The sequence below is a fragment of the Lepidochelys olivacea genome (genome assembly GCF_965140295.1).
Source record: "Lepidochelys olivacea isolate rLepOli2 genome assembly, chromosome: 3".
Classification (NCBI taxonomy): Eukaryota; Metazoa; Chordata; order Testudines; family Cheloniidae; genus Lepidochelys; species Lepidochelys olivacea.
The window spans coordinates 90,436,206-90,463,001 of NC_140413.1; the positions used below are offsets into that span (position 1 = coordinate 90,436,206).

The 26,796-nt window shown below is 42.7% G+C and overlaps 1 protein-coding gene across 3 annotated transcripts; it reads right to left on the reverse strand.

Annotated features, from left to right (window-relative positions):
• Nucleotides 1-9,569: 9,569 nt before the first annotated feature.
• On the reverse strand, nt 9,570-26,521 carry GPRC6A (G protein-coupled receptor class C group 6 member A). Of its 3 annotated transcripts, none has more exons than XM_084624797.1 (6): nt 26,306-26,521; nt 21,000-21,303; nt 17,935-18,144; nt 14,856-15,068; nt 13,664-13,787; nt 9,570-11,710 (listed from the first exon to the last, which is right to left on the reverse strand). In XM_084624797.1, the coding sequence occupies exons 1-6, from the start codon at nt 26,497-26,499 to the stop codon at nt 10,587-10,589; spliced, it is 2,169 nt and encodes a 722-aa protein (XP_084480923.1). In that variant the 5' UTR covers nt 26,500-26,521; the 3' UTR covers nt 9,570-10,586. The 3 variants fall into 3 exon arrangements, with proteins under 3 accessions (XP_084480923.1, XP_084480921.1, XP_084480922.1); XM_084624795.1 differs by having other exon boundaries at nt 17,317-18,144; XM_084624796.1 differs by lacking the exon at nt 21,000-21,303 and having other exon boundaries at nt 17,317-18,139.
• Nucleotides 26,522-26,796: the final 275 nt, after the last annotated feature.

A 26,796-nucleotide genomic window follows, 5' to 3' on the forward strand; every position in this document is an offset into this window, starting at 1 on the left:
GGTGGGGGGAGGGGAGGAAGGGAGACATAAAGTCAGTGCCTGCATATCAGACTTCCCTCTTGTCAGTCATGAAGTATCATGTAGCTGCCCCAGTGTGCACAGTGCCTGAAAAAATGGAGGCCTGATTCTTGAATGGCGCTGTTAGATGCAACCACAGTTCAAATAATAACAGTGGATCCTGTCCCTGCACATAGTCTCACTGCTGCCATTCTAGGAAAATGCCAACACCAGCACAAATAAAGGGTTTGCCAACATGAGAACTCATCATGTTCCGATACGCAGAAATGACCAACAAGAAAATGTAGATGTTCTGTTTAAAAGGGACTCATAAATCACCTTCTTGTGCCAGTGCAGTGTGCAAAGCCAACAGCTAATTTTCAGAAGCTTCAAAAAGTATCAGGGCTAAGCTCAATGTTGCTAAATTATGTTTCTAGTCCTTTGCCATGTAAAAATGACCTTGTGACTGAAAGTTAACAGACTGCAGGGACGGAAAACTCGTCATGGATTTTTCCTAAAGATCCTGGATTATTCATTGTACCCCTTCTACCACCCACATCTGGCCTTTGTCGCTCTATGAATCCCGTGGTCACAGGTCCCTCAGTCATTGGAAGGAACCCCACCAGTTTGTGGCTGAGGGAGGTAGTACCATGCATGCTGTAACTAATAGCAACATTGCTGCTTCATGCAGCCTCCCAGCAGAATTGATGCAATTCCTTGTGTAGGGGCATTCCTGGGAGAAAGCGGGGAGCTCTCTATATCCTGGTAGTCCTATTGCCAGGACAGTCCCTTTGGGGCAACAGGCAGCTTGGCATAGTTTAGAGCAGCCCTGAGGCTGTAGGGACCAAAGTGCCTCTTGCCTGCCCCAGGATTGGGGGAACTCAAAGATGGCACAAAGCCACTTTCCTTTTCACCCCTACTCCTCAGTGAGTGCAGCTCTCTAGACTAGAGAATCTAGCCCCTGGTACACCAGGGTGTTATAATTCTGGCTGCTTTATGATAGCAACCTTAGGGAACTCTTGAACACTTCAGGGTGCGGTAAATAGCCTTTTTCTTCACTTCGCTGTTTATAGGGGAATGTAAGGCTTCACATGTCTTTCCTGTGGTATCTTCACCTAATAAAAAAACAGAGAATAGTTTCCACATAGAAAGCAGTATGTTTAGTACTTCCTGCACAGAAAACCATCTGCTCTATATCATGGATGGGAGGAGGAGTTTTTTGTTTTATTCCCTGGGCATGCACAGACTACATTATTTGTGTCCAAACTCACGTACATCCTAAAAGCAGCCCAGTATGTCCAAGTGCCCTTTGCAAAAATGGGAGATGGGTTGAAAATGCAGCTGAGGAAGTGACATGGATTTTGGCATTATTTAGTTCCTTGCAGAATTTCCTCATGTAGTTTTCCTCACGATTTGTTGCAGAAGTAAACTATTTCTCTCCATTTTATGGCACACTAACTTTTTCTTCAGATGTGCTGCAAATGGAACAGCATTGCAAGATCCAAGGACCTCCTGGTCAGCCATGATGGTGCATCGCTTCCACTAGGAATTTTGACAGCAAAAGTTTTTGTTTGTTTGTTTCTTTTTAAAAAAGCTGCCAGTGGAAGATGCCCAGGGATCTTTTGTACCAGGAATTTCTGTTGCTTGAATCAAATTAATCATATGTTCCACTGCTGTGCATATTTTTCATTCATTTGGCTCCATTTGGGAAGTCCTCTGGCAGCCAGAGCGGAGCGGGAAAGTTGTGCCTGAATGAAACCACCCCCCTGATTCCATCTGCCCCCTTGCTCTAGCAAACTTGCATGCTACATCTCTTTCCTCACATTTTTTACATTAGAATCCAGTGCTGGTAGCAGAAAGAGATGTGGAACAAACCATTTTCATTTTTCAATACAAAGCTGAATCAATATGTCCCATATGCTACTATCGCATATATCACTATTTCTAGGATATCACCACGTTTCTCAAGGCTCAAAAATGCAAATTCGAATGAAATACTTCACAATTTATTCCAGATAAGTACTTTTTCCGCTTTTACGATGCTTGACAGAGCAAAGAGGTGTGCTATAATTGCAGGGACCTCAGGCAGTGGTAGTAGGGTTGCCAACTTTCTATTTGCACAAAACCAAACACCCTTGCCTCACCCCATGCCCCGCCCCTCATCCAAGTCCCTGTCCTGCCCCTTCTCTGAAGCCCCGCCCCCACTCACTCCATTTTCTGCCACCCATCACTCGCTTTCCCCACCCTCACTTGCTCATTTTCTCTAGGCTTGCTCAGGGGGTTGGAGTGTCGGGGGGGTGAGGGCTCTGGCTTGGGGTGCGGGCTCTGGTGTGGGGCCAAGGTGAGGGATTTGGGATACAAGAGGGGGCTCGGGGCTGAGGGGTTCAGAGTGAGGGAGGAGGCTCCAGGCTGGGATGGGGGGTTGGAGTGGGGGTGTGTGTGAGGGCTCCAGCTGAGGGTGCAGACTTGGGGTGGGGCTGGGGATGAGGGGTTTGGGCTGCAGGTCGGTACTCTGGGCTGGGACCAAGGGGTTCAGCGGGTGAGAGGGGGATCAGGACTAGGGCAGGGGTTTGGGGCAGGGGAGGGGGGCAGGGGAGCAGGGGGTCTGTGGAGCCAGTGCTTGGGGTGGAAGGCAGCCTGCAGAGCCCCCTGGCTGCTCCACGCATAGGAGCTGGAAGCGAGACATGCTACTGCTTCCATGAGCCGCACGGAGCCACGGCAGGCTGGGAGCCTGCCTTATCCCTGCTGCACCGCCGACCGGCCAGATGCCTGGCAACCCTATGTGGTAGCCCAAGTGGTAGCACCTCGCTTTCTTATATTCTTTGCCTGTGGGACGCACCAATTTGGTCTAGCTCAAGCTATTAGGCTCATTTGAGGGGTATCTGGGTGAAATTTAATGGCCTGTGATATACAGGAAGTCAGACTACGTGGTCTAATGGGACCTTTAGTCCTTAAACTCTGTGAAATTATGGAATATCTGTTGTATTTTTAAAAGTTACAATTTACACATGTAGTACTAATTAATATCCCTAATCAACTGAAACAAATATATGTGGATTTTAGAAGAAATGGGAAAGAAATCACTGCAAACAGCAGCACAACACTAATAATAATGCAACTTAATTTTGCATAAAAAATATTTCTAATACACCAGCAAAGAGGCAGGTCACTTTAACAGTTATTAGGCAGCACTAGAACTTCCTTGGCCAGCACACACACAAAAAATGAAATATTAATGCACCACTAGATGGCAGCAGCACAAAAATTACATAGAACACTAGTTCAGCAAGTAGGATCAATACTGGTGAAATGCATCTGGAATGCTATTATGGGTTAGTGCCTTTAAAACAAATATTGAAGTGCTACCAAACAGTTCACACTAATTTTCTCCACTGGTGGAGGGTGAGGTAGGCAACTCTCTCTGAGTCTTATAAATCTAAATATAGGCATAATCTTAACCGTTTCTGAAATCAAATGTTTAAGAGTCACACACTGTGGCCCTGACAATTGCTGGAAAACATGGGCACTAAAGAAAAGTAAAGAACTATCAGCAACCCCATAAAGTATAACCATAATTAAATAGACTCTACGATGCAGATTGCAGTATGTCACCCCACTTCCCAGAGTATCTGCCTCCCTCAAAAGCTCCCTTCAAAATATGTACTTTGTAGCATACCCGGAAGGTCAACAGGTTTGGCCTGTTTCAGACTAAGATGCGGGAGGTTGGCTCCCCCTGACTAAGAAAGCTCTAGATGGTTCAGATAGGCCCAGGCTGGACAAAATTGAATTCCTCATGCTGAAACACTCATCTGTTGGAAGGATGTTGCAGTGGTTAGGGCACTAGCCTAGGAAATCCAAGTCTGTTCCCTGTTTTGCCACAGACTTCCTGGGTGATTTATGACAAGTCACTTAAGTCAAGATCCTCAAAGGTATTCAGAGCCTAAATGCCTTTGAGGTTGTAGACCTTTGTGTCTGATTTTCTTATCTGTCAAATGGGGATACTAGTACTTTCCTACCTCACAGAGGTATTGTCAGGATAAAAATATCAAAGATTATGAAGTTCTCATATCCTGCAGTAATGGGGGCCACAGAAACAACAAAAATCCACTCTAAATGGAGCTTTTCTATGAGTTTTCCAGGTTAATAACTTTATTTGAACCTTGTGTCTGAAATGCTGACTGGAGTAGGTATTAGGATCTTCAGCAAAATGGACAGCTTCCAAGGTACAATTTTTCTTGTATTGTCCTGTTGACATAACAGTGCAGTGTTTTGAATGATCATGTCATAGTTCTTGAGTACTTGCCCTCCCCTATCCTACATGTCAACATGAACAGCTGTTTTTGCATCCATCTATAGTTAAGGGAAAGAGACATGAAATGCCTTAGTATCTGAGTCAATTTTATTTCCCAATTAGAGTTTAGTCAGGTAGCATGTAGCTTATACAATATACATTATGTATATTTGAAGGGGTTTTTGTTTGTTTTTTATTTTCCCACCCCGAGATCTTGTGTGATTATATATGATTCCAAATGACAATTATTTCATGGTTTGTGCTTATCATAATAAGCTAAAAGAGTTTTTGTCATTTAATTACTTGCTTTAAATTAGCTGTTATTTCATTCCCCTAACAGAACAACGTCCCGCTAACTTCAAGCAATGAAAATTCCATGCTGGAGCTTTCTGTGGTCATTATAATGTTTAAGGGGTGGGGGCAGGGGTGTATGTGCGTGTAACTCCTGCTGCTGTTACAAGTTCATGTTTTTCAAAGCATCCCAAAACATCAGCTCTCATTGTGACAATGAATGGCAGGGTCCTTCCACACTAAGAGAGTAGAGGTTGTTTCAAAATAAACAGCACAATCTGTTCAGTACCACACAGCCGGACACACAGATAACAACTCCATAGTTAAGGTTGTGCTGAGGACCTGGACTTGATTTAGGAATAAAATCCCTGTTTTTCACACTTTCGTGGTGGAAATGCACCTCCAGAACTGACACACTAAGTCTTCCTAGGACAACTGAATGTTCTGTAGGTTTTTTGTTTGTTTGTTTCTGGGATCCAGGTGGTGCCTCCCTTCCCTCCCCAACCACATGGCCTTGGCAGAGAACTGTGAAGAGGTGCCAGCCACAGAATCTAGCCAGTAGCCATAGAAGGAGGGACCTTTTTCACCTTCAGACTTTCCAGTCAAAACTGTGGAGTATTCTCTTTCTCTGCCCTGTGCTGACTGGCTATTTGCTCCAACCTTCCCTCTCTTCTCCCTCCAGTCTCTTCATCTCAGCTTCACTCCACACATGCCCTTCTTACTGTCTTCTCCCCTGCCCTGTCCTCCTCACCCCCTTCTTTTCCCTTCCCTTCTCTTTCCATTTAGCTGATCCCCCCTTAACTAATCCCACCCCCAATATTGACTCAGTGTTTCCTTGTACTCACCCATCCATCTGTATCCATCGGTTGTCTTTTGTCTTATACTTACATTGCAATCTCCTTGGGGCAGAGACTGTTCTGAGTTTGTTCAGCTCCTAGCACAACGGGGCTCTTAGCCCATGACTGGGGTTCCTAGGTGCTATGGGAATACACATTATTATTAATTATTATTATACATTGCTCTTGGCAGAGGAAACATTTAAAAATACTCCATTTTTGAAATTGGACCCTCAGTATCTCCCCCTTTTTCAGCTCCCCCTAGCTAAGGGACCACAGTCTCCATAAACTCTGCACGGCACACACAAGTAGGGTCTGATGACTTTTCCCAGACATACTGCTTCGGGACATTTCTACATATCACTTAACATAATTTGGCATATCCTCTACTAGTTCTGCTAAGAATAGCCAGCAGAATTGTCAAGCCTTATCAGCTACATTGTTGGACTTACATGTGGTGCCTTGCACAGGACTGGGGAGCCAGGGAGGCAGTCATGGGGCTGAGGAGCAGAAGGCCACGATGTGGGATTCAGTGCCTGAGTGGAACAGAGATGTGTGTGGTGGGAGAATGGTCCTGGAGTGAGGAGCAGTAGATGGGCTTGAGGCCTGGAGGTTCATCAGGGTACAACTCCTCTCCATTCCTCTTTGGCCACCCAGGCCCCACATCTCCCTTATGCTCTCCCCATAAAAATCTGCCACATCCCTATCCACCCCTTTGCCTCCCAGAATGGATGCTTGCCACACCTACAGCCCCATGCTCCAAACATATTACCACTATGACCTGCCCCTCAGAACATATTGCTCCCAAATTCTCCCACAGCCCCCAGGGAAAGGAACACATTAAAGAATACTGAGATAAATTAGATGTGTTCAAATCAGCAGGGCCTGATCAAATTCATCCGAGGGTACTTACGGAACTAGGTGAAGCAGTCCTGGAACCATTAGAAATTATCTTTGAGAACTCCTGGAGAACAGGTGAGGTCCCAGAAGACCGTAGAAGGGAAACATAGCACTTATCTTTAAAAAGGTGAACAAAGAGGACCTGGGGAATTATAGACCAGTCAGCCTAATTTTGATATGTGGAAAGACACTGGAACAAATTATTAAACAAACAATTTGTAAGCACCTAGAGGATTATAGGGTTATAAAGAACAGCCAACATGGATTTGTCAAGATGAAATCATGCCAAAACAATCTAATTTCTTTCTTTGATAGTCCTAGTGGGTGGGAGGCAGCGGTGGATGTGATATAGTAAGGCTTTTGACACAGTCCCACATGACCTTCTTATAAGCAAATTAGGGAAATGTGGTATAAATAGAATTACTATAAAGTGCAAAACTGGTTGAAAGATAGTAATCAAAGAGTAGTTAGCAATGGTTTGCTGTCTAACTGGGAGGGCATATTTAGTGGGATCACACAGGAGTCAGTCCTGGGTCTGGTACTATTGAATAGTTTCATTAATGACTTGCATAATGGAGTGGACAATATGCTTATAAAAATTGCAGATGACACCAAGCTGGGGGGAGGGAGGGGTTGCGTGCACTTTGGAAGATAGGATTAGAATTCAAAATGACCTTGACATATTGGAGAAAGTGGTCTGAATTCAACAAGATGAAATTTAATAAAGGTAAGTGCAAAGTACTTCACTTAGGAAGAAAAATTAAATGCACAGCTACAAAATAAGGGAGGTGGTGGAATCTCCTTCCTTAGAAAATTTTAAGGTCAGGCTTGACAAAGCCCTGGCTGGGATGATTTAGTTGGGGATTGGTCCTGCTTTGAGCTAGATGGGGTTGGACTAGATGACCTCCTGAGGTCCCTTCCAACCCTGATATTCTGTGATTTTATGAAAATGGGGATAACTGGCCAGGTGGTGCTGCTGAAAAGGATCTGAGTTATAGTGGATCACAAATTGAATATGAGTCAACAATTTGATGGAGTTGCAAAAAAAGCCTGATATCATTCTGAAATGTATTAACAGTAGTGCTATATGTAAGACCTGGGAGGTAATTGTCCCACTCTACTCAGCACTGGTGAGGCCTCAGAGATAGTACTGTGTCCAATTCTGGGTCCCACACTTTAGGGAAGATATGGATAAATTGGAGAGAGTCCAGAGGAAAGCAACAGAAATGAGAAAAGGCTTAGAAAACTTGACCTATAAGACCAGGGTATAAAAACTGGGCATGTTTAGTCTTGAGAAAAGAAGACTGTGGGGGGAACCTGATAACAGTCTTCAAATAAGTTAAGGATTGTTCTAAAGAGGACTGTAATCAATTGTTCTCTATGTCCTCTGAAGGTCAAACAAGAAGTAATGGGCTTAATCTGCAGCAAGGGAGATTTAAGTTAGGTAATAGGAAAAACTTTCAAACTCTAAGGTAGTTAAACTCTGAAATAGATTTCCAAGAGAGGTTGAAGAATCCCCATCGTTGGAGGTTTTTAAGACTAGGTTGGAAAAACTCCCATCAGGGATGATCTAGTTTTACTTGGTCCTGCTTCAGAGCAGTGCACTCGATCAGTGGTTTTCAAACTTTTTTTTCTGGGGACCCAATTGAAGAAAATTGTTGATGCCCGGGACCCAACGGAGCTGGGGATGAGGGGTTTGGGAGGAGCTCAGGGCTGGGGCAGAGGGTTGGGATGCAGGGGTGAGGGCTGTGAGGTCGGGCCGGGAATGAGTGGTGCAGGGTGTGGGAGGGAGCTCTGGGCTGGGACAGGGGGGTTGAGGTGCAGGAGAGACTCCTGGTTTTAGGAGGGCTCAGGGCTTGGACAGGGGTTTGGGGTGCAGGAAGGGGTTCCCAGTTTGGAGGGGCTCAGGGCTGGGGCAGAGGATTAGGAAGCGGGCACGGACTCACCTCCGGCAGCTCCCACTCAGCGACATAGCCGGGGTGCACCGTGGACCACGCTGCGCCATGGAAGCAGCCAGCAGCAGGTCTGGCTCCTAGGCAGAGGCACGCAAGCAGCTCTGCCTGACTCTCACACGCAGGCACTGTCCCCTGCCGAGTTCCCATGGGCCAGCCAATGGGAGTGCAGAACCAGTGCCCGGGGTGGGGGTAGCGTATGGAGCCCCTTGGCCTCCCTGCTTAAAAGCCGGACCGCTGCTGGCTGCTTCCAGGGTACAGCGCAGTGTTGAGAAAGGTAGGCACTAGCCTGCCTTAGCCAGGCAGTACCGTCGATGGGACTTTTAATAGCCCGGTTGGCGGTGCTGACCAGAGCAAGGCGACCCAGCGCCTGACATGCCGCAACCCAGTACTGGGTCATGACCCACAGATTGAAAAACACTGGACTAGATGACCTCTCAAGATCCCTTCTAGCCCTACATTTCTCTGTTTTCTATGGTTCAGTGCGTTTTTCCCTCATGGCCTGTTCCTACCCCCACACCTGGCCTCGTCCTCAACCACATTCAGGTTTTAGACAATACGATATTTTGCCTATCTTCATAAAATACATTGAGATGTATATGTGGAAAGCATTGGGGCTTTCTATGTTTGTTTTGTGTTTGTACAGTACTTTGCATAATAGGGTCCTGGTCCATGACTAGGGCCCCATGGCACTATGGAAATACAACTAATAATAATTAATAATAAATTGGAGCTAAATATTATTTTTATTCAAAGCTGAGCAAAAGTTCCACGGGAGAGATAAGGAAATAAAGCAAACAAACACCGTTTTAAATAATACATTTTATTACATCATATCATTTTCTTATATGTTCAAGATATTCTAATCTTAACATTTCTGAAAGCAACATACATATATGCCTACAGTGGTCTATCCAATTGCTTCCTTTGACTGGCCAGATGCTAAAAAATGACCAGCATAGTATGAGCTTTGTTTTTCTCTTTTTCATGAGTTTTGCTGTTGCAGAAGCAGCTAAACTCCAGCAATTTCAGATTTACAATACAAAATGTTTTACATTCAGAACAGAACTCTTAACACATTGCTGCTCATACATGACAATCATATATACATATATACTTTTAATCAGGCTCAAATTGTACTCACAATTGCTCATTCCTGTACATAAATTGCACCCATATAATTCACACTCATAAATGAGTGTACATTTTCATGTCAAAATCACTGTATAGCATATGCTTATTGTTGAAAGGGATCTATAATAAGAAAAATAACATACTGCATTACCTATTTTAGCACAAAAATCAAAGGTTTGTTTTAATATACACTGTTAAAACACTACAAAAGTACAATATAAAAGTATTCATTTTCATGTTTAGTAGATTGTGAATAAAGATGTAAGTAAAATGACACTGGAATCAGTGGGCTTGATTTTGATCTTCTTTGTCTTCAAGTTACTTAGATTTATGGCAGTAAAAGTGAGAATCAGGCCCACTATCCAAAAGTTATATTTACAAAATCTGTGTAATTTTGGACTACCATTGTGTAGAAGTTAAAATATAAAGTGATATTTTCCAGGTTAATGGTATAACTAAGTATTCTTTACAATCTTATTTAATTTCAGTCAAACTTTGTGCTATTGCTTGGTGTCAGAAAGAGTTCATTGTTGTTTTTCTTTCAAGATCTGACTTCTTTACTAGTATTATAAAAGCTAAAATTTTCATGACATTTTTCATTGATCCCAGCCATCGAATGATTTATCCAAATGAGATAGGGGAATTCTTTAATGTTGAAGTAAGTGCTATTATCATGTTTTAACACAGTGTTTTCCCTTATTTGGAAAAGGTCAACACCTCTGGACAAGCAATCTGGGACAGGTTCTCCTGACACGGTCTTCCCTCCTCATGCATAGGAGTTACAGCCTTGTGTGGGAGGATTTGTGGGAGAGAAGGGGACTGACAATAAATGCAGATAGAGAACTGTGGGGAAGGCTTTCATTTTTGCTACAGGCCTGTCTCTTTGACTTTGGTTACTTATCACGCTGGTGTCTGAGCATTTTCCACTCTCCTCTTTCTGCCTGAGGATAGGATGTGATGGTTGGTGGTGTTTTGTTTTTGTGTTGGGTTATTATTGTTGTTTGGGGCAGGGGGAAGCTTCTCCTGAACTGTCATACCAATATGCAGCTGTTTATGCATCCTAGAAGACCACATCCCCTGTGGGCTGGACAGGGCCTTGGGGAGAGCCAAGGGGCAGGAGACCTTGAGAAGATCTGGCTTACTGAAGTTACTCTTTCCTTATCTAGCTACTCCAGTGCTACACAGTCATATGCTAGACAATCTCTTCCTTGATATTGGTCCAGCAGCATTTTTCGGAGGAACTTTCTCTCTTATCAGACTATGTTTGGAGACTTCAAAGTGGCAGTTGCCATTCACAGAGTTTTTTTCAGATTTACAACAAGAGTTTGTGATGGGATATTGGGGGTTTGTACAGTTAGACTCCAAAGAAATTTGGTTAACAGTAAGGCTGCCTACACTTTTGGAAGAATAATTGTAAATTATTTCAAGAAATGCAGATTTTGTGTTTGTTTCTTGCTTATAAAGAATGATGTAGCACTTAGGAAGGAAGTTGCAGCATAGAATTCCATAATTTGATATTAAAATAACAGTGATCTCAACTGCTGGCCGGTATTTACCGAACGTAGTTGTATAGACAGGGATGAATGTAATCCAAGCTATGAAGTAAATGAGCATGCCAAAGGTTATGAATTTAGCTTCATTGTAATTCTCAGGTAATTTCCTGCCTTTAAAGGCAAATATGAAGCAAATGAAGGCCAGAGCAGCTATGTAGCTTAATATGACCCCAAAAGCCACAATAGAACCTTCATTACATTCCAGTATAATAACTCTTCGAATAAAGAATTTTTGCTCAACAAATGGGCTTCTAAATATTACCCAAAAAGTGCAAATGACAACTTGAATTCCAGTGCAGGTGACCACAATAGGAATAGGTTTGTAGAGACACTTCAGAAAATTCTGTAATTTGGGATCAAAGCTGAAGGCCAGTAAAATTTTCAGTGACTTCATTAAAATACACGAGATGCAGAGTGCAAAGCTGATGCCAAAGAAAGCTTGCCGGCTTTTGCATTTGAATTCCCTTGGCTCACCAATGAAAAAGCCGGTGCTAGCAAAAATGAAGAAGTGGCAGAGGAGAATAACATAACAAACAGTTAAACCACCTGATGCTTTTACGACAGGGGTATCCAGGTTTCTAGTAAATATTGTGCTGATTGCAAAAATCAACACAACTCCAAGGCCAGAGAGGATTATTAGCAAAATAGCAAACCAGTCATTCCAGCTGAGGTATTCAACTATCTTTTTGTAGCATGTAGTACTGTTCACAGGTGCCCAGTGAGTTTTGTTGTTGCACAGAAAGCAGTAATCCATATCTAAAAGGAGAGAAGTGGAGATTACTGAGCAAGACCAAAGTAGCCTGGTTTTCAGAGATAGGTGGTTTGTTCTGAGCTCTAGAACAGGACAAATGTTTTATCTGGGACCCAAAATAATACCCTTTAAATTAAACCTGTTACCTCCTGTATACTTGGAACTATCATTCCTTTAGACATTCTATTTCTTCTGTGTAGGAAACTTCTGAATACCCTGCTGTCATGGTGTGAGACTCACCCCTGCAGTGCCTCCTGCTGGTCTCTGAGGGAATTAGCTCTTCCAGCCTCCAGAGCATCCTCTGCAAGCACCGGTGTCTTGCTTGCTGCTGGGCCCAAGTCCCTCCTGGACCCCAGTGCCCCTTTCAGGTCAGGGTGCTGCCCCCTGGTAGTACTCCCACAGGTCTGGGTCTCCCCTCCCCAGGGAACCCAGAACCCCCTATCCCACCTTGCCTCAGTATATGGCTACTGCCCAGTCACCATCTAGCCCCCTTTCACTGGGTCAGACTGCAGTTTATAAGCCACTCATCACAGGCAAGGGGGGGGGTTGAACCTGCTGCCTCTGCCTACCCGTGGGCTGCCCCCTGCAACCCTAGTACTCTTTGTGGTCTTATCCTAAGCCTGCAGCCTGGGGGGTTTCCAGGCCAGAGCTCCCCAGCTCCTCTAGCTTTCCCCAATCCCTGCTCTACCTCAGGTACACTCCCCAGCAGCCAGGCTCTTCTCCCTCTAAAGGCAGAGAGAGAGTGCCCTCCTCCTTCTGGCTCACTGCCCTCTTATAAGGGCCAACTGAGCCCTGAATGCACTGGCTACAGCTGTGGCTGCTTGGCCAATCAGCTTTTCCCCAGCAGCAGCCCTCTCCCTGGCTGCTTTTAACCCCTTTGACCACCCCACTACACCTACAGTAACTTTCATTTTACAGACACCTTTTCAAAATACAATAGTGAAGACAGATGCTACTGTAGTTTGCCCTTTAAAAGTCTAACTTTATTGTAACTGGGCTACCTTTTGGCACAGCTCTGTTGAACATACCTGTAAAATTCTTTGCAGAGAAATTTTGCAAATGCTTTGGTTTCTATGAACAGCATAAAAAGAGGGTGGATTGTAGTTTACTGCTGGTTGCTATCAGAATGTTCAAAACGTATGGTATTGAACACTTTCTTAAGCCCACTTCTTTCCTTTTCCTCTTCTACTCTTCACTCCCCATGTTTAAAAGCTTTATTAACACTAGGTACTGGTACTGACAGCAGGTACTGAAGTCCTCATCCTTCGTGCATCTAGGAGATATTATTTTATACCCTAACCTGACAGTACTCCCATTACAGACAAAACATGTGTTTGGTAACCAAAACTAATACCCACAGTACTTATATTGACATGGATGTACTGCAGAACGACCAGGAGGACCCTGTTCTAGTTTTAAGGAGAAGTGATCCAGAGATGCAAACTTAGGCCCTGATCCTATCATTGGATCCACGTGATTAATCCCCTGTTCCCAAGTGGTGCCTTAATGAAGTCAAAAGACATCCACTTACATGGATCCAGTTGTAGAATCAGATCCTAAATTTGGGGCTATTTGGATTGGAGATTTGATTCAGTCCAGAGAGGTCAGGGTTAGATAAAGGGTAAGTTTAGATCTGGGTCTGAATTTTCTTGAAGTTCAAGGGTGTTTGGATCCAGATTTTGGATTCAAGCCATTTCTACCTTAAATAGAACCATCTATGATAGCAGGACTGTCTCACAAACCCAGTGAATTGGGGCATCTAATCACCTTAGCTTTGGAAGAACTGATTTAAAAGAAATAATTTAAACTGAGTTGTGTGCCGAATACTCCTGCCCTGTGTATTTATGGCACTGAATGTAGACAAATATATTTATCTCATTACAATTCTTTTCCAGGTTGCCAAAACATATATTGTACATGAATAAAACAAATGTTTTATCTGGATCCTAATTAATTACCCGTCTGATTAGTGTAATGGTCTTCTGGGCAGTTCACACACTCATAGCAGCATGTGTGTGGACTGGCTGAAACCTTCTTCATTTGCCCTGGTCTACATTTCCTGGAGCATGTTGATTTAACTTTCTGCAATGTTATGGAGAAAACAAACAAAACACAAATGAGGCACATCTAGAACACATCTAGAACATTCTACAGTTTGATCAAACTCTTTGCTATTAAACAACATTTTAATGCAACCTATGAATGACTCTGTAAAAATTGCATTGTAGGGCTCCATGTTTATTGTCTCCATACTTTCTATATGTACTCATTTTAGAAGTAAAAAGATGGGGGAGTTTCTAACTGATAATCTTGCAAATCCCATAAGTCATTTTTTTAATGGGACTTGGGCTTCTAAGTCATTTTGATGCTTTTGAAAATTTGACCCGGATTCTGACCTTTGGGTACTTTCTTTATCATCATCATCAGTAATAAAGGTTTATATCAGATTAGGTGTTCAGTCTCAGCTGGGCAATCAAATTTTGCCCTCCGTGTCATCTGGCAACTCCACTGAAGATAATAATGTTGTCCAGATGTAACTGATTGGGATTGTTTCCCGCACAATCCCCAAAAACAGCAATGGGGTTGGACAACAGTTCTATCGATAAGGCACCAGAGGGAACATAATTTTAGCACACGCTCTTTTAGCTGTGTTGACTCTGGGGCTAGTAGAAGCAAAGAGCAACAAAGGATTATTTTGTCACTAGAGTGATCATAAACAAAAGGAATAGATGTGTTGCATAAGACGTTGACATTTCTACATAATTACTTTTTAAATTAGAACCACACTATCAACAGAAGTTTTAGGACAGATGTAACTTGTAAACTGTGAAATATGAAAGCATCGATAGGAGGAGCTGGATCTCAGTAGTGTTTCAATTGAAATAATTGAGACCATTCTCAGATCAAGGTATTAGAGTAAACAAGGGTGACAGAATTTGTCCCTAAAGTAATGGAGCATTTGAACTCTGACATCCGGGAGGAGTCTTCACTAATAATACTAAGTACATGAGAGGTGAATATTAAATACATACCCCAAGTGCTAGATCCTGCAGGAGAAGGGCAAGGGCATGGAACAAACTTCCCAAACCATATTTTGTTCACTAACAGTTTCACATTTTACAATACAAACACAGTGTGTCCTCCAGATACCTTAAAATTCAAAAACTCTATTTCTTTCCCCTCATCCTTGAAGATGAAGTCATCTTTCTGCAGGTCATATTCTGCTATCTCAGTGATCACCATATGGCCACTGATTTCCTTCCAGAGGAGCACATCATATCCCATGTTAAGATCTCCTTTGGCATCAAAATGAACTTCTTTTTCATTGTCAGTGAATGTTACTTTTTTAAGTTCTTCAAGCAGCTGAAGCAGTAAAAATAAGAAAACACAACAATATCATTTCAGTTTGGTAAAATTGATATAGTTTATCATTTATATGGTTGCATAAAGATAAGAAATACTGCTTTTAGGAACATAAAAATCTTAAAATCAGGAGCAGCCATTATGATAATCTCATATGACATACATAACACAGGCCACAGAATTACATTAGGCAGGAGGCCAAACAAGACAATCGTACAGGTCCCTTTTGACCTATATACATAAAAAGCAGTTTTCTTATCATTACTTTATATAGTCACACAAATGCTCATGTTATTGCGTGTCCAGCTTGTGACAATTTGGTACAATGCGGAAAGGAGAAGATCCTGCTGACAAGCAATGGAGAAGGCCTTCAAGAATGATCCTCTTGTACAGAGCTTGTCCTGGCTGATGCCAGCCATTATTGTTCAGCTGTATCTGAGGTAGAGATGGACAGAGTTTAGACTCAGATATGGATCCAGATCCAAACTCTCCCAAAGCTCTGGGATTGTTCAGATCCATATCCAATTCTAATATGTTTCAACTGCGACTCTGATTAAGACAGTCATCTAATGCCATGGTTACAGTATGGGGCCGAGAGGGAATTTTGAAGTTAACAACTTTTCAAGTCATTACATTTTCTTATACAAACATCTTCTACTTGAATAAAATCAAAGAACCATTCTTTCAAATGCAAACGTGTTAGGCCAGTTTCTGCTCTCAGTTACACTAATGTAACTGTAACTTCATTGATGCTACACTGGTGTAAGTGCAAAGTTTATCTTTAATGGAGTTATGCCTAATTTTCACTGGTGTGTGTGAGAGGAGCATCAGGCCCTAAGTTACTAAGAAGCTGAGGGCAAAGTTTCAAAAGCAGCCTTTAACTTTGGGTGCCTCGGGTTTTTTGACGTCCAACTTGAGTGCCTAGAAATCCAGATGAAATCAGAACTCAATTCCTCTGAAAATCAGGCCTTTGATGTCTTATGCAGGGTACCCAGAAACAGAGAAATCCCAAATTAGAGACCACTTTTGAATAATTATCTCTTTCTGATTTGTCTAGGATCATATGTCAACTGGAACCAGTTACTTGCAAAGACTGAATCTCCACTGACCTTGTGGTTTCTCAGTACAGGGAGATGTGCTAAAGATTCCGTTTCAGCCTAAACTTTGAATATGCCTGCTTGTGGGGCTTAAGCACGAACCCTGAAGGATACATTTTCAAAGCAGTGCATATTTAGTCAACTCTCGCAACTCCCTCTATGTCTTGGACTCTAAACAGGTTTATTCAGATGCCATATAGGTTTTGGACTATAAATTCAGCTCTGATATGAATGCAATTCCACTGCAGTTAATAAAGTTGTAGCCACTTATACCAGGTCCTTTGTGTTTACAAGTGTATGTAAAAAGTTGATGTTTTCTTCAATCTCTATCTTGGTTTGACCTGCCCTGACCTGGGATAACAGGTCACAACAGGTCAGGGTGCTTCAGAGTTTGTTTGCCTTTTAAATGAGCTTTGTTTAACTATCTCAGTAAAAGTGTGTAGAAGTGAATAGGCCTGACCAGGCACTTCAGGTAAAAGGTCAGGTCAGGTTTATTTGTCTGATTTCTCCTGCTCTTTCCCTACTCTACCCACACCCCAAAACAGATGGGTATTAGGCAGAATACTTCACCCATCCCAAATACACCAGGGCCTGCTTTCTCTGCCATTCACTCCAGTGTAAAATCAGGATTAACACATACACACAAAAGAATGGTTCGCTTCAGTTTGACTTTCAGGTGACGGTTCATGTCAGATGAAAGACAACTGAACCCAGGGAAGATGGAAGTAATGTTGGGAGGAAGTGGTAAATGCTTTGAAGAACTTCCTTCTTCTCTAATAATCGTCAAGAGCATCCACTGCATATTGTTAAATTGGTATGCAGCCTCTGGGTTTTTAGTACCTGGGAGATGTTCAGATACTAAAGTAGTGGCTGTTTACCTTCTTAAAAATTTAATTGATTAGATCGTTCTGGTTGTATCTAAGATGTCTGACCAATCTCTAGTATACAAACTTTGGTTTAAATTGGCACAGCAGTGGTGAAGGAAGGACTAAACGTACCTCAATTCAGGGAACAGATTTCTGGTGGGAGAGAGTAGGTTACATAGTAACAAGAGGACAGAAGTGCACAGCTAGTGAATATGGGCAACAAAGAAGAACTAGGGAATGAATGGTGTTCATAGAGGAGGAAATGCAGAAGTATCATAAACGTACTTCCCAGGGGGCAAAAGCAACCGGATTCTTGCAGTCTCTGTCTTTGCACTGCTCCCGTACAGCATATGCAATAGCATGGACTGCGAGCATAGTACTCTGGATAAATCCTGGCTCAATGTTGGCCATCAGAAAATCATCTCTCCAGATCTGACTGCGTATCCCAGCCTGGTAGATCAGATTCTCCTGAGAATAATTTGAAATGCACTTGTTCAAATCCTGGTCCTCCACATGTGCGCAGGTTGACAAAAGTATGCTATATTCTTTTAAGAACATGTTGTTTTCAGTGGGTTGCAAATGCAGGGTTTTCAAGAAATCATGAAAAGTAGACATGTTTTCACTTTTATATGCAAATCCCACAACTGTTCCAAGGTGCTTGATGTTGGGAATGCTAGTAATCTTGACGGCAGCTGACCAGTTATCACTTGCAATCCAGATTTTATGTATGTTCCTCTCAATTGCTTTTTTAAATAGTTTTGTCACATGGAATTGTCTGAGAAAGACAACGATTACATTTACTCTGGTTTCCTTGACAATCTTCTCGAGTGCTTGATTAACTTTGGCATTAATGGTGCCATCAGAGAGATAGGCTGGCAACATTTCTTTAAAAGCGATACAGACCTTGTTCGCCATGGCCTGTATCCCAAAGCTCTCCAGAGCAGAACGCCCATAGTCATCATCGGTGGCTATTAATCCAATCCAGTTCCATCCAGACCTGTGGATCAAGCGGACCATTCCTCGCGTCTGATAAAAATCACTAGGCACAGTGCGTAAAAAGGAAGGAAAGCGGATTTTGTCACTGAGGATTTCAGCGCTTGATGCGTGACTAACCTAGGAAGGGACAGAACGTTTCGGTTACAGAAACTGTGAATTCTGAGTCGATGCCAAGGGATCCAAAGCTATAAAAATTGCTCTTTGAACATGTGCTTTGTACTAAAGGTTTAATCCTCAGGTGTGCCAAGTTTGAGCCTGATGCAGCTGAGGATGGGAGAGGCAAAGGTGGCTCTAAGCCATCTTTGTGCCTCCCCCAATCCTGGGGCTGGCTGGGGGCTTCAGAGACATTTCCAGCAGCCCAGGATCACCCAGTTCATCACACTCCACCTCCACCCTGTCATAACCTGGACCTCCCTCCTCCCTACCCCTTTCCTGTCCCCAACATTCCCAGTCTGCTAGACAGTTGGAGTGGGTGATACAAAGCCTGCTGAGGATTCCTCCATGTCAGGGGAAAGATGAGCTGACTATTTAGGGCTGGTGTGAGGACTCTGGGCCAGATTCATAAAGGTATTTAAAGAACTAAAGACGCAGACAAGTGCCTAGTGGGATTTTCAACAGTGCCTAGGCACCTATCTGCATCTTTAGGCATCTAAATACCTTTGCAGTTCTGATCCTTTGTCCTATTCTGGTAGCACAAAGGGATCTTAATGATGGCTGAGGATCTGGTTTTAAAAGAAGAAATGACAACTACACTAGTACTGTCATTTTATTTTACAGATAAACTTTGTTCAGATGACATCAACCTCCTATTAAAAGACGTTAATCAAAATTTTTGGAAGTATTCAAATAGTTACTTTTCAGACTCTTGGTATCCTTAGTCTTTGTAGGGCAACACTATCATCAAGCCTGGCAGAACAATTTGCACAGATACATATTCATTTATCAGAACTTTAATTAATTTAAAAAATATATACAATCTCAATATCTACTGGAGGAACATCCCTGAGAAAATAGTAGCAAATAGTTGGAAAGTGTAGTCCCAGAAAGAGTGAGACAAATTCTTTTATAAAACTGGTTGATGCACTGATGCCATGGAATATAACTCGGATATCTATGAGTGGAAAAGTTTAACTTAAACCAAAGTAGCTTTTAATCCGTTTGTCTTTTGGGATTTTCCTTTGCACATATTCCTTTGCACATAATATTGGCATCTTAACTGTCACAATAAATCCAAACTTGCCAACAAGGGAAGGATGACCAGGCTGCTTGATACCAACTATTACAATTGTTAGCTGATTATAGAAATTAGTGATGGGAAAAGCCTCTATTAGGTCATCTTTCCCATTCCCCTGTGCCAATGTATGATTTTTTCCTATAACCTGCCTATTGATTAAGATCAAGTTTAGGATCAATTTAATATATGCTACGTGCCCAATAGGGGAATTGGAGAACATGATCCCTTCCTATCATTGCAGAAGGAGGGATTTAGTGATCTTATATATCTTATTCCTAGCTCTCTAATTACTATGTCCTATCCTATAGTCAAAGTGATGTGTTCCGTACTGTTAGCAGTGCATTCAGGACTAGATCCTGGCCCCAACTCCACCCCTTTTGCACCACTGGAGCATCCCAAAGGCAGGTACTGAAGCATGCGCCTAAATTTAAACATGTGAGCAGTCTCTGTGATTCCATTCCAGTTTCATGGATTCCATGTCAGGGACGGAGAAGGATATTTGGCTGCAGGGAGGATGTGGCTGGAGCACCACGTGCTCCACCAATCCTTGGATGCTCTACGGAACGGGAGAGGAGAATTTCCAGATTTATCCCCAAACTAGGTCTTCGTCTTTTTCCAGCACAGGACAAGACACTAACATAGTCACCCAAGACCAGGTGAGACACCCATTGATTCAGTGAGCTTTGGATCAGGCCCTCAGTTTCCCCAGCCCCTCTAGTTAGACAGATTGGGCCAAATCATCATGTGCCACTGCTCTGTGGTTTAGAGGGCAAATGAACAACTCCCTTCAGAGCTCTGGCTTTATGCCCTTCCATTGAACGACTGAAAGAGAGTGACTGCAGTGTCAGCGCTGGCAGGTTGCCACCCAAGTTCCCTCTAAGCTGCGCAGCCATGCCGCCACGTAGCAGCCTATTAAATGCCACGCAGGCACTCAGGGCTGCAGTGGGGAGAGGCGCCCCTCCCTGCCGGCCGCAGCCCAGCCCCGCCCCGGACCTGCGCTGGGGGAGAGGCTCCTATCCTGCGGCCCCAACCTGAAGCTGCTGCGGTGGGGAGAGGTGGGGAGAGACGCTCTCCCCCAGCCCCCGGACCTGCTGCGGCTGGGGGGGAGAGGCGCCCCTCCCCCAACCTCAGCTCGCGGTGCCCCAAACCTGCCATAGCTGCGGGAGAGGTGCCCCAACCCAGCCCAGCCCAGCCTGGACCTGCTACAGACGGGGAAGAGGTGCCCCTCCCCCCGGCCCCAGCCCAGCCCCGTACCTGCCATGGTGGGGAAAGGGGCCTCTCCCCCTCAGCCCAGGTGCTGTGGTGGGGAGAGAGAGCGGGGGGAGTCCTCTCTCCCCGCCATAGCCCTGGGGCAGCCTGCACCCCAAACCTCTCATCCCTGTCCCCACCCCATAGTCCACACCCCCAGCCTGAGCCCTCACGCCCCAGCCCTGATCCCCCTCCCACACTGCAAACCCCTCGGTCCCACCCCCACTACGTGAACTTTGTTACGTGCACCAATATGGAGGTGATAGTGCACATCACAAAATTCATTTTGAACATGCATGGGAAAAATTAGAGGGAACCCTGAAGCACTTTCCCTCTTTGATTCCTGAAGACAACAGATAGTCTTTGGGCCAAATCCCACTCTGGCATAAGCATGTGCAACTATCATTCATTTCAATTGGCGCAGCACCTACTTATACCACTCCTACATTTGGTCCTCTATTCAAAATAAAAAATACTGCCCCAAACTTACCAGTGGGATTAGTTGCAAATTCAATATCCTTGAAACTGCCATTGCTATTTCAGAGTAGCTGGATCCTATGACAGCCTTAATTCTTGGTATGTAGTCTGAATAGTTACACTTGTATTCTACTGTGTCCTTGGAAGCATTGAATTTAGCCAGGAACCTCAAAGCTGCTCCCATGGCTTTTGTAACTTCTGCACAAGTGTCATAGATTTCATAGCCCAGTATAATTCCAGATAACAGAGTTGAATTGTTGATCATTTCAATGGCATGTATCATCGCAAGAGTCTGAAGAAACACTTGAATTTCGAAACTGTCATGAAACAGAATTGTTACTTTAAGTAAAGATTTGCAGAATCAAGGCTGGAACAAAGGCAGTTCCCAACCCTCGTCTTTAGCCCCTGACATTTACTAAAATGAAATGTCAAAATTGTTATTATGTGTGATTTGTTTGGTTTGGGAGGAAAATATTAAATTTAGATTGTTTTGTCTCACATTCAAATGTGAGATTTAGGAAGCCAACACAAAACCTTTAATACAATGTAAATAAGAATTAGCATGTCATGGAGAAGCAGAATATACCTTGCTACTCAATTGTCAAACTATATACATTAATCAGCCAGATTCCCAGCTGGTGTAAATCAGCAGAGCTCTGTTGAATTCAGAGCTCTCTGCTAATGTACATCACCTGAGGATTTGGGCATAATTTTCTATTTGAAGCATTATCCTTAAACATACGCCTGAAGAGAAAGTATTTTTTCATACGATGCACAATTAACCAGTGGAACTCATTGCTGTGGGATGTTGTGATGGCCAAAAATATAACTGTTTAAAAAAGAGCTAGATAAGTTCATGGAGAATAGGTTCATCAATGGCTATTAGCCAAGATGGTCAGAGATGTTTGGGTGACCCTAAACCTCTGACAGCTAGAAGCCGGGAGGGGAAGATGGATGGATCTCTCCAAAATTGCCTTGTTCTGTGCATGTCCCCTGAATCTCTGGTACTGGCCACTGTCTGAGACAGGATACTGGGCTAGGTGGACCATTGGTTTAACCTAGTGTGTCAGCTGTTATGTTCTTATGGTCTTAAACAGAAAAGAGAAAAGACTCTAGGGAAATAAACATTTCTGAGACCCAATCTGAAACCCATATAGCATTTGGGTGGATGATCTTAAGGCCTGATCCAAAGCCCACTGAAGTCAGTGGAAAGATTCCCATTGGATCAGACACTTAATCATAAGTAGCGATGTACAAAATATTCACAATAACACTACCTCATCTCCACACTTGGCCAAGCTTTGAGTGAAGCTGGAATCAATTTCAAGTGGACCTGGGACAATTTATGATTTTACATCAAAATTGATCAAAATTTGAAATGTTGTATAACTGTGAAGCAAAACCAGGTGAAACCTGAATATTTCAACTGCTTTGCACTTTTAGATTTTGTGTTCTTTTGAACCTAGAACTCAAAGTGAAAATTGAGGGTTTGTACCAGGATTTAAAAAAAAAAAAGCATGAAGGAAAACTACTCGGTCTGACAAAGTTGTAGTCATAAACAGCCACTAGGAGTATTATGAATAGAACATTAACAAACAGCAAAATAAATGCATAAATTAAGTAGGTGTTTGAAGTGTGTAAAATTATAATCCATTTTCATGTAAAAAATATGTATTTGAAACCCAAATAATGTGTGTTTGAAACATAAAGTACTGGTTTTTCTTTATCATTTATATATTCAAAATGAGATCCTTGAAATAGTATTTTATTGAATTTCATAAAAGACCCAGAGTGGGATTTTGAAGAGTACCTAATGAATTAGGAGCAAATAGCTTTCAATGGGACAAGTGCTCCTAACTCCCTCAGGTGCTTTTCAAAATTCTGCCCCAAATCTATAGCCAGATACTGAAGCTCTTCACTAATCAAAGTTCTCAGTGGGTACTTTTGCTGAATAAGGACTGAGCAAGGATATTAAGATTCAGGCTGCAAAAGTGAAAATCATAGAATCATAGAACTGGAAGGGACCTCAATAGGTCATTTAGTCTGGTCTGAAGCAGGACTAAGTATTACCTAGACTAGGGATCGGCAACCTTTGGCACTTGGTCCACCAGGGTAAGCCCCCTGGCAAGCCGGGCCGGTTTGTTTACCTGCCGCGTCCATAGGTTTGGCCAATCGCAGCTCCCACTGGCCACTTCACCACTCCAGGCCAACGGGGGCTGCAGGAAGCGGCACGGGCCCAGGGATGTGCTGGCTGCCACTTCCCGCAGCCCCCATTGGCCTGGAGTGGCAAACCGCAGCCAGTGCGAGCTGCGATCAGCTGAACCTGCAGATGCAGCAGGTAAACAAACCAACCCGGCCCACCAGGGGGCCTACCCTGGTGGGCTGCATGCCAAAAGTTGTTGATTCCTGACCTAGACCATCCTTGTCATGTATTTGTCTACCTATTCTTAAAATCCTTCAATGGTGATTCCACAACCTCCCAAGGTAATTTGTTCCAGTGCTTGATTATCCTTGCAGTTAGGAATTTTTTCCTAATATCTATCCTAAATCTCCCTGGCTTCAATTTAAGCCCATTACTTCTTGTCTGCCCTCAGTGGATAAGGAAAACAATTTATCACCCTCCGCTTTATAACAAACTTTTACGTACTTGAAACGTCTTATCATGTCTCCCCCGCAGTCTTCTCTTCTCTAGCCTAAACAAACCCTTCCCCCCCACCCAATCTTTCCTCATAAGTAATGTTTTCTAACACTTTAATAATTTTTGTTGCTCTCCTCTGGACTCTTCTCCAACTTGTCCACATCTTTCCCAAAGTGTGGTGCCCAGAAATGGACACAATACAGCAGCTGAGGTCTTATCAGTGCTGAGTAGAGTGGAAGAATTACTCCTTGTGTCTTACTACACTCCTGCTAATACATCCCAGAATGATGTTTGCTTTTATTGCAACACTATTACATTGTTGCAACATATTCAGTTTGTGGCCCACAATAACCCCAGATCTTTTTCTGCAGTACTACTTCCTAGGCAATCATTTCCCATTTTGTATTTGTGTAATTGATTATTCCTTCTGATATGTAGTACTTTGCATTTGTCTTTATTGAATTTCATCCTATTTATTTCAGACCATTTCTCTAGTTTGTCAAGATCATTTTAAATTCTAATCCTGTCCTCCAAAGCACTTGCAACCCCTCCCAGCTTGGTATCATCTGCAAACTTTATTTGTGTACTCTGTGTGCCATTATCCAAATGAAGATATTGAATAGAACTGGATCCACACTCCCTGCACACACCCCTTGATATGCCCTTCCAGCTTGACTGTGAACCATTGATAACTACTCTCTGAGTATGGTTTTCCAACCAGTTGTGCACCCATCTTATAGTAGGTTTGTCTAGGCTGTATTTCCCTACGTTGCTTATGAACAGGTTAGGTAAGACAGTATCAAAAGCCTTACCAAAGTTGAGAAATATCATATTATCTACTGCTTTCCCCCACTCCTGTCCACAAGATTTGTTACCCTGTCAAAGAAGATTATTAGGTTGGTTTGACATGATTTGTTCTTGATCAATCCATGTTCACTGTTACTTATTACCTTATCTTCTAGATGCTTACAAATTGATTGTTTGACTATTGATTATTTGTTCCATTATCTTTCTGCATACCGAAGTTAAGATGGCTGATTTATAATTCCCTGTGTTGTCCTTATTCCCCTTTTTATCGATAGATAATTTTCCAGTCCTCTGGGATCTTTCCCAGCCTCTGCGAGCTCTCAAAGATAATTGCTAATGGCTCACAGATCTCTTCAGCCAGTTCCTTAATCAGTCTAGAATGTATTTTGTCAGGCTCTGCCGAGTTGAAGACATCTAACTTGTCTACTTGTTCTTTCCCTATTTGAGCCTCAGATCCTGTCCCATTTACACTGATATTCACTTTGTTAGTCATCCAATCACTGATAACCCGTTTGGTGAAAACTGAAAAGAAAAAGGCATTTAACATTTTGGCCATTGCTGTGTTTTCTGTTATTGTCTTTCCCTTGTCATTGAGTAATGGTCTACCTTGTCCTTGGTCTTCTGCTTGCTTCTAATGTATTCGTAAAATGTTTTTTTATTACCCTTTATGTCTCTAGCTAGTTTAAGCTCATTTTGTGCCTTGGCCTTTCTCATTTTGTCCCTACATGTTTGTGTTGTTTTTTTAATATTCATCCTTTGTAATTTGACTTAGTTTCCACTTTTTGTGTGACTCTTTTTTGAGTTTCAGGTCATTGAAGATCTCCTGGATAAGCTGGATAAGCCAGCGCGGTCTCTTCCTATCTTGCCTACTCATTTGGATAGTTTACTCTTCTGCCTTTAATAATGTCTCTTTTAAAAACTGCCATCTCTTCTAAAGTTTTTTTCCCCATTAGACTTGATTCCCATAGTATCTTACCTATCAATTCTTTGAGTTTGCTAAAATTGTCCTTCTTAAAGTCCATTTTCTTTACTCTGTTTTTCTTCTCCATCATTCTTTACAATCATGAACACTATCCTTTCGTGATCACTTTCACCCAAGCTGCCTTCCACCTTCAAATTCTCAACCAGTTCCTCCCTATTAGAATCAAATCTAGCACAGCCTCTCCCCTAGTCAATTTCTCCACCTTCATTAAAAAGAATATACTATAATTTAGAACATATACAATCTAGAGTGCTGGCCAGTACAACATGTTCAAATGATATATTATTATATGGCCAGTACTTAAGATGTAAGGTACTACTATAGGTTGTCAGCAAGGTACTACGATGGATTGTAAGCTCTTTGGAACAAGGACTGTCTATTTGTTCTGTGTTTGTACAGGACCCCAAAACAGTGGGTCCTGGTCCAGGACTAGAGTTCTTAGGCACTACTGATAATAAATAATAATACATTAGAGTACTGTTTAAGCAAATAAAAACAAATCAGAGCTAAAATTATAATTGAAATGAAAAAGATTGCTCATCCCCAACCTCCAATGCCATTTGCTTCCAGGGGTAAATAGATCCAGGTGATCAGAGGAAGAGTCATCCCCAACCTCCAATGCCATTTGCTTCCAGGGGTAAATAGATCCAGGTGATCAGAGGAAGAGTCATCCCCAAGTTCAACTGGTCACAGTATCTTCTGGGGAGCATATTATTACACTACACTGTGCTATGCACCCCCCCCCTTACTGGGAGGATTCAGAAGACTAACCTGTTTTTAAGAAATAATTATTCAGAAATGCAATTTATCAAGCATTTTTGGTGTCTGCTCATGAGTAGTTTCAGTTATATCGTCTCGGTATTTCATTTGTATTATTTGCAGTGTTACTCACCCAGCACAATTCTGAATCACTGGTCTCATGGGGTGTTCTTCTGGATGTAGCATTTTGCCATGAACTGCAAACAAACCTCCAATGACAATGTCCCCAGGAGAACTGGCACCCACAAAATTGTCAGCATTCTGGCAAGAGTGGGTGACATCAAAGCTGATCACAAAGCAGGGGATCAACAAAGCAACTAATGCCATGTTTCTGTTTCACTTGCTTACTAGCTGCCTTGAGTCAATTAAGCTAGCTACAGTGCCAACAACACTGTTCCTATTTCACCTGTAAACAGTAGCAAAAGAAAAGGGCTGCACTGAAAGCTCGTCACACCTCACCAGATGCCTGTGTTTAGTTCAAATGGCTCATGGTATTTCCCTGATGCCACTAATGCAATACTCTTACAAACAGCTGAGAGAGAGCCCTGAAATAGATTTAATAAAATAGATGGGATGTTGGGCACAAAAATTCTGTGTACTTACAGTAATATATTATTGGGCTGT

What these genes read in the sequence shown, in the direction of transcription:
- GPRC6A (XM_084624795.1), bottom strand. Translation starts at nt 26,499, where the DNA reads ATGGCATTAGTTGCTTTGTTGATCCCCTGCTTTGTGATCAGCTTTGAT. An exon ending in ATTTGCAACTAATCCCACTG is followed by an intron (nt 18,145 to 20,999) that starts GTAAGTTTGGGG and finishes GTCCCTTCCTAG; the next exon opens with GTTAGTCACGCATCAAGCGC. An exon ending in TAGAGTTTTTGAATTTTAAG is followed by an intron (nt 13,788 to 14,855) that starts GTATCTGGAGGA and finishes ATAACATTGCAG; the next exon opens with AAAGTTAAATCAACATGCTC.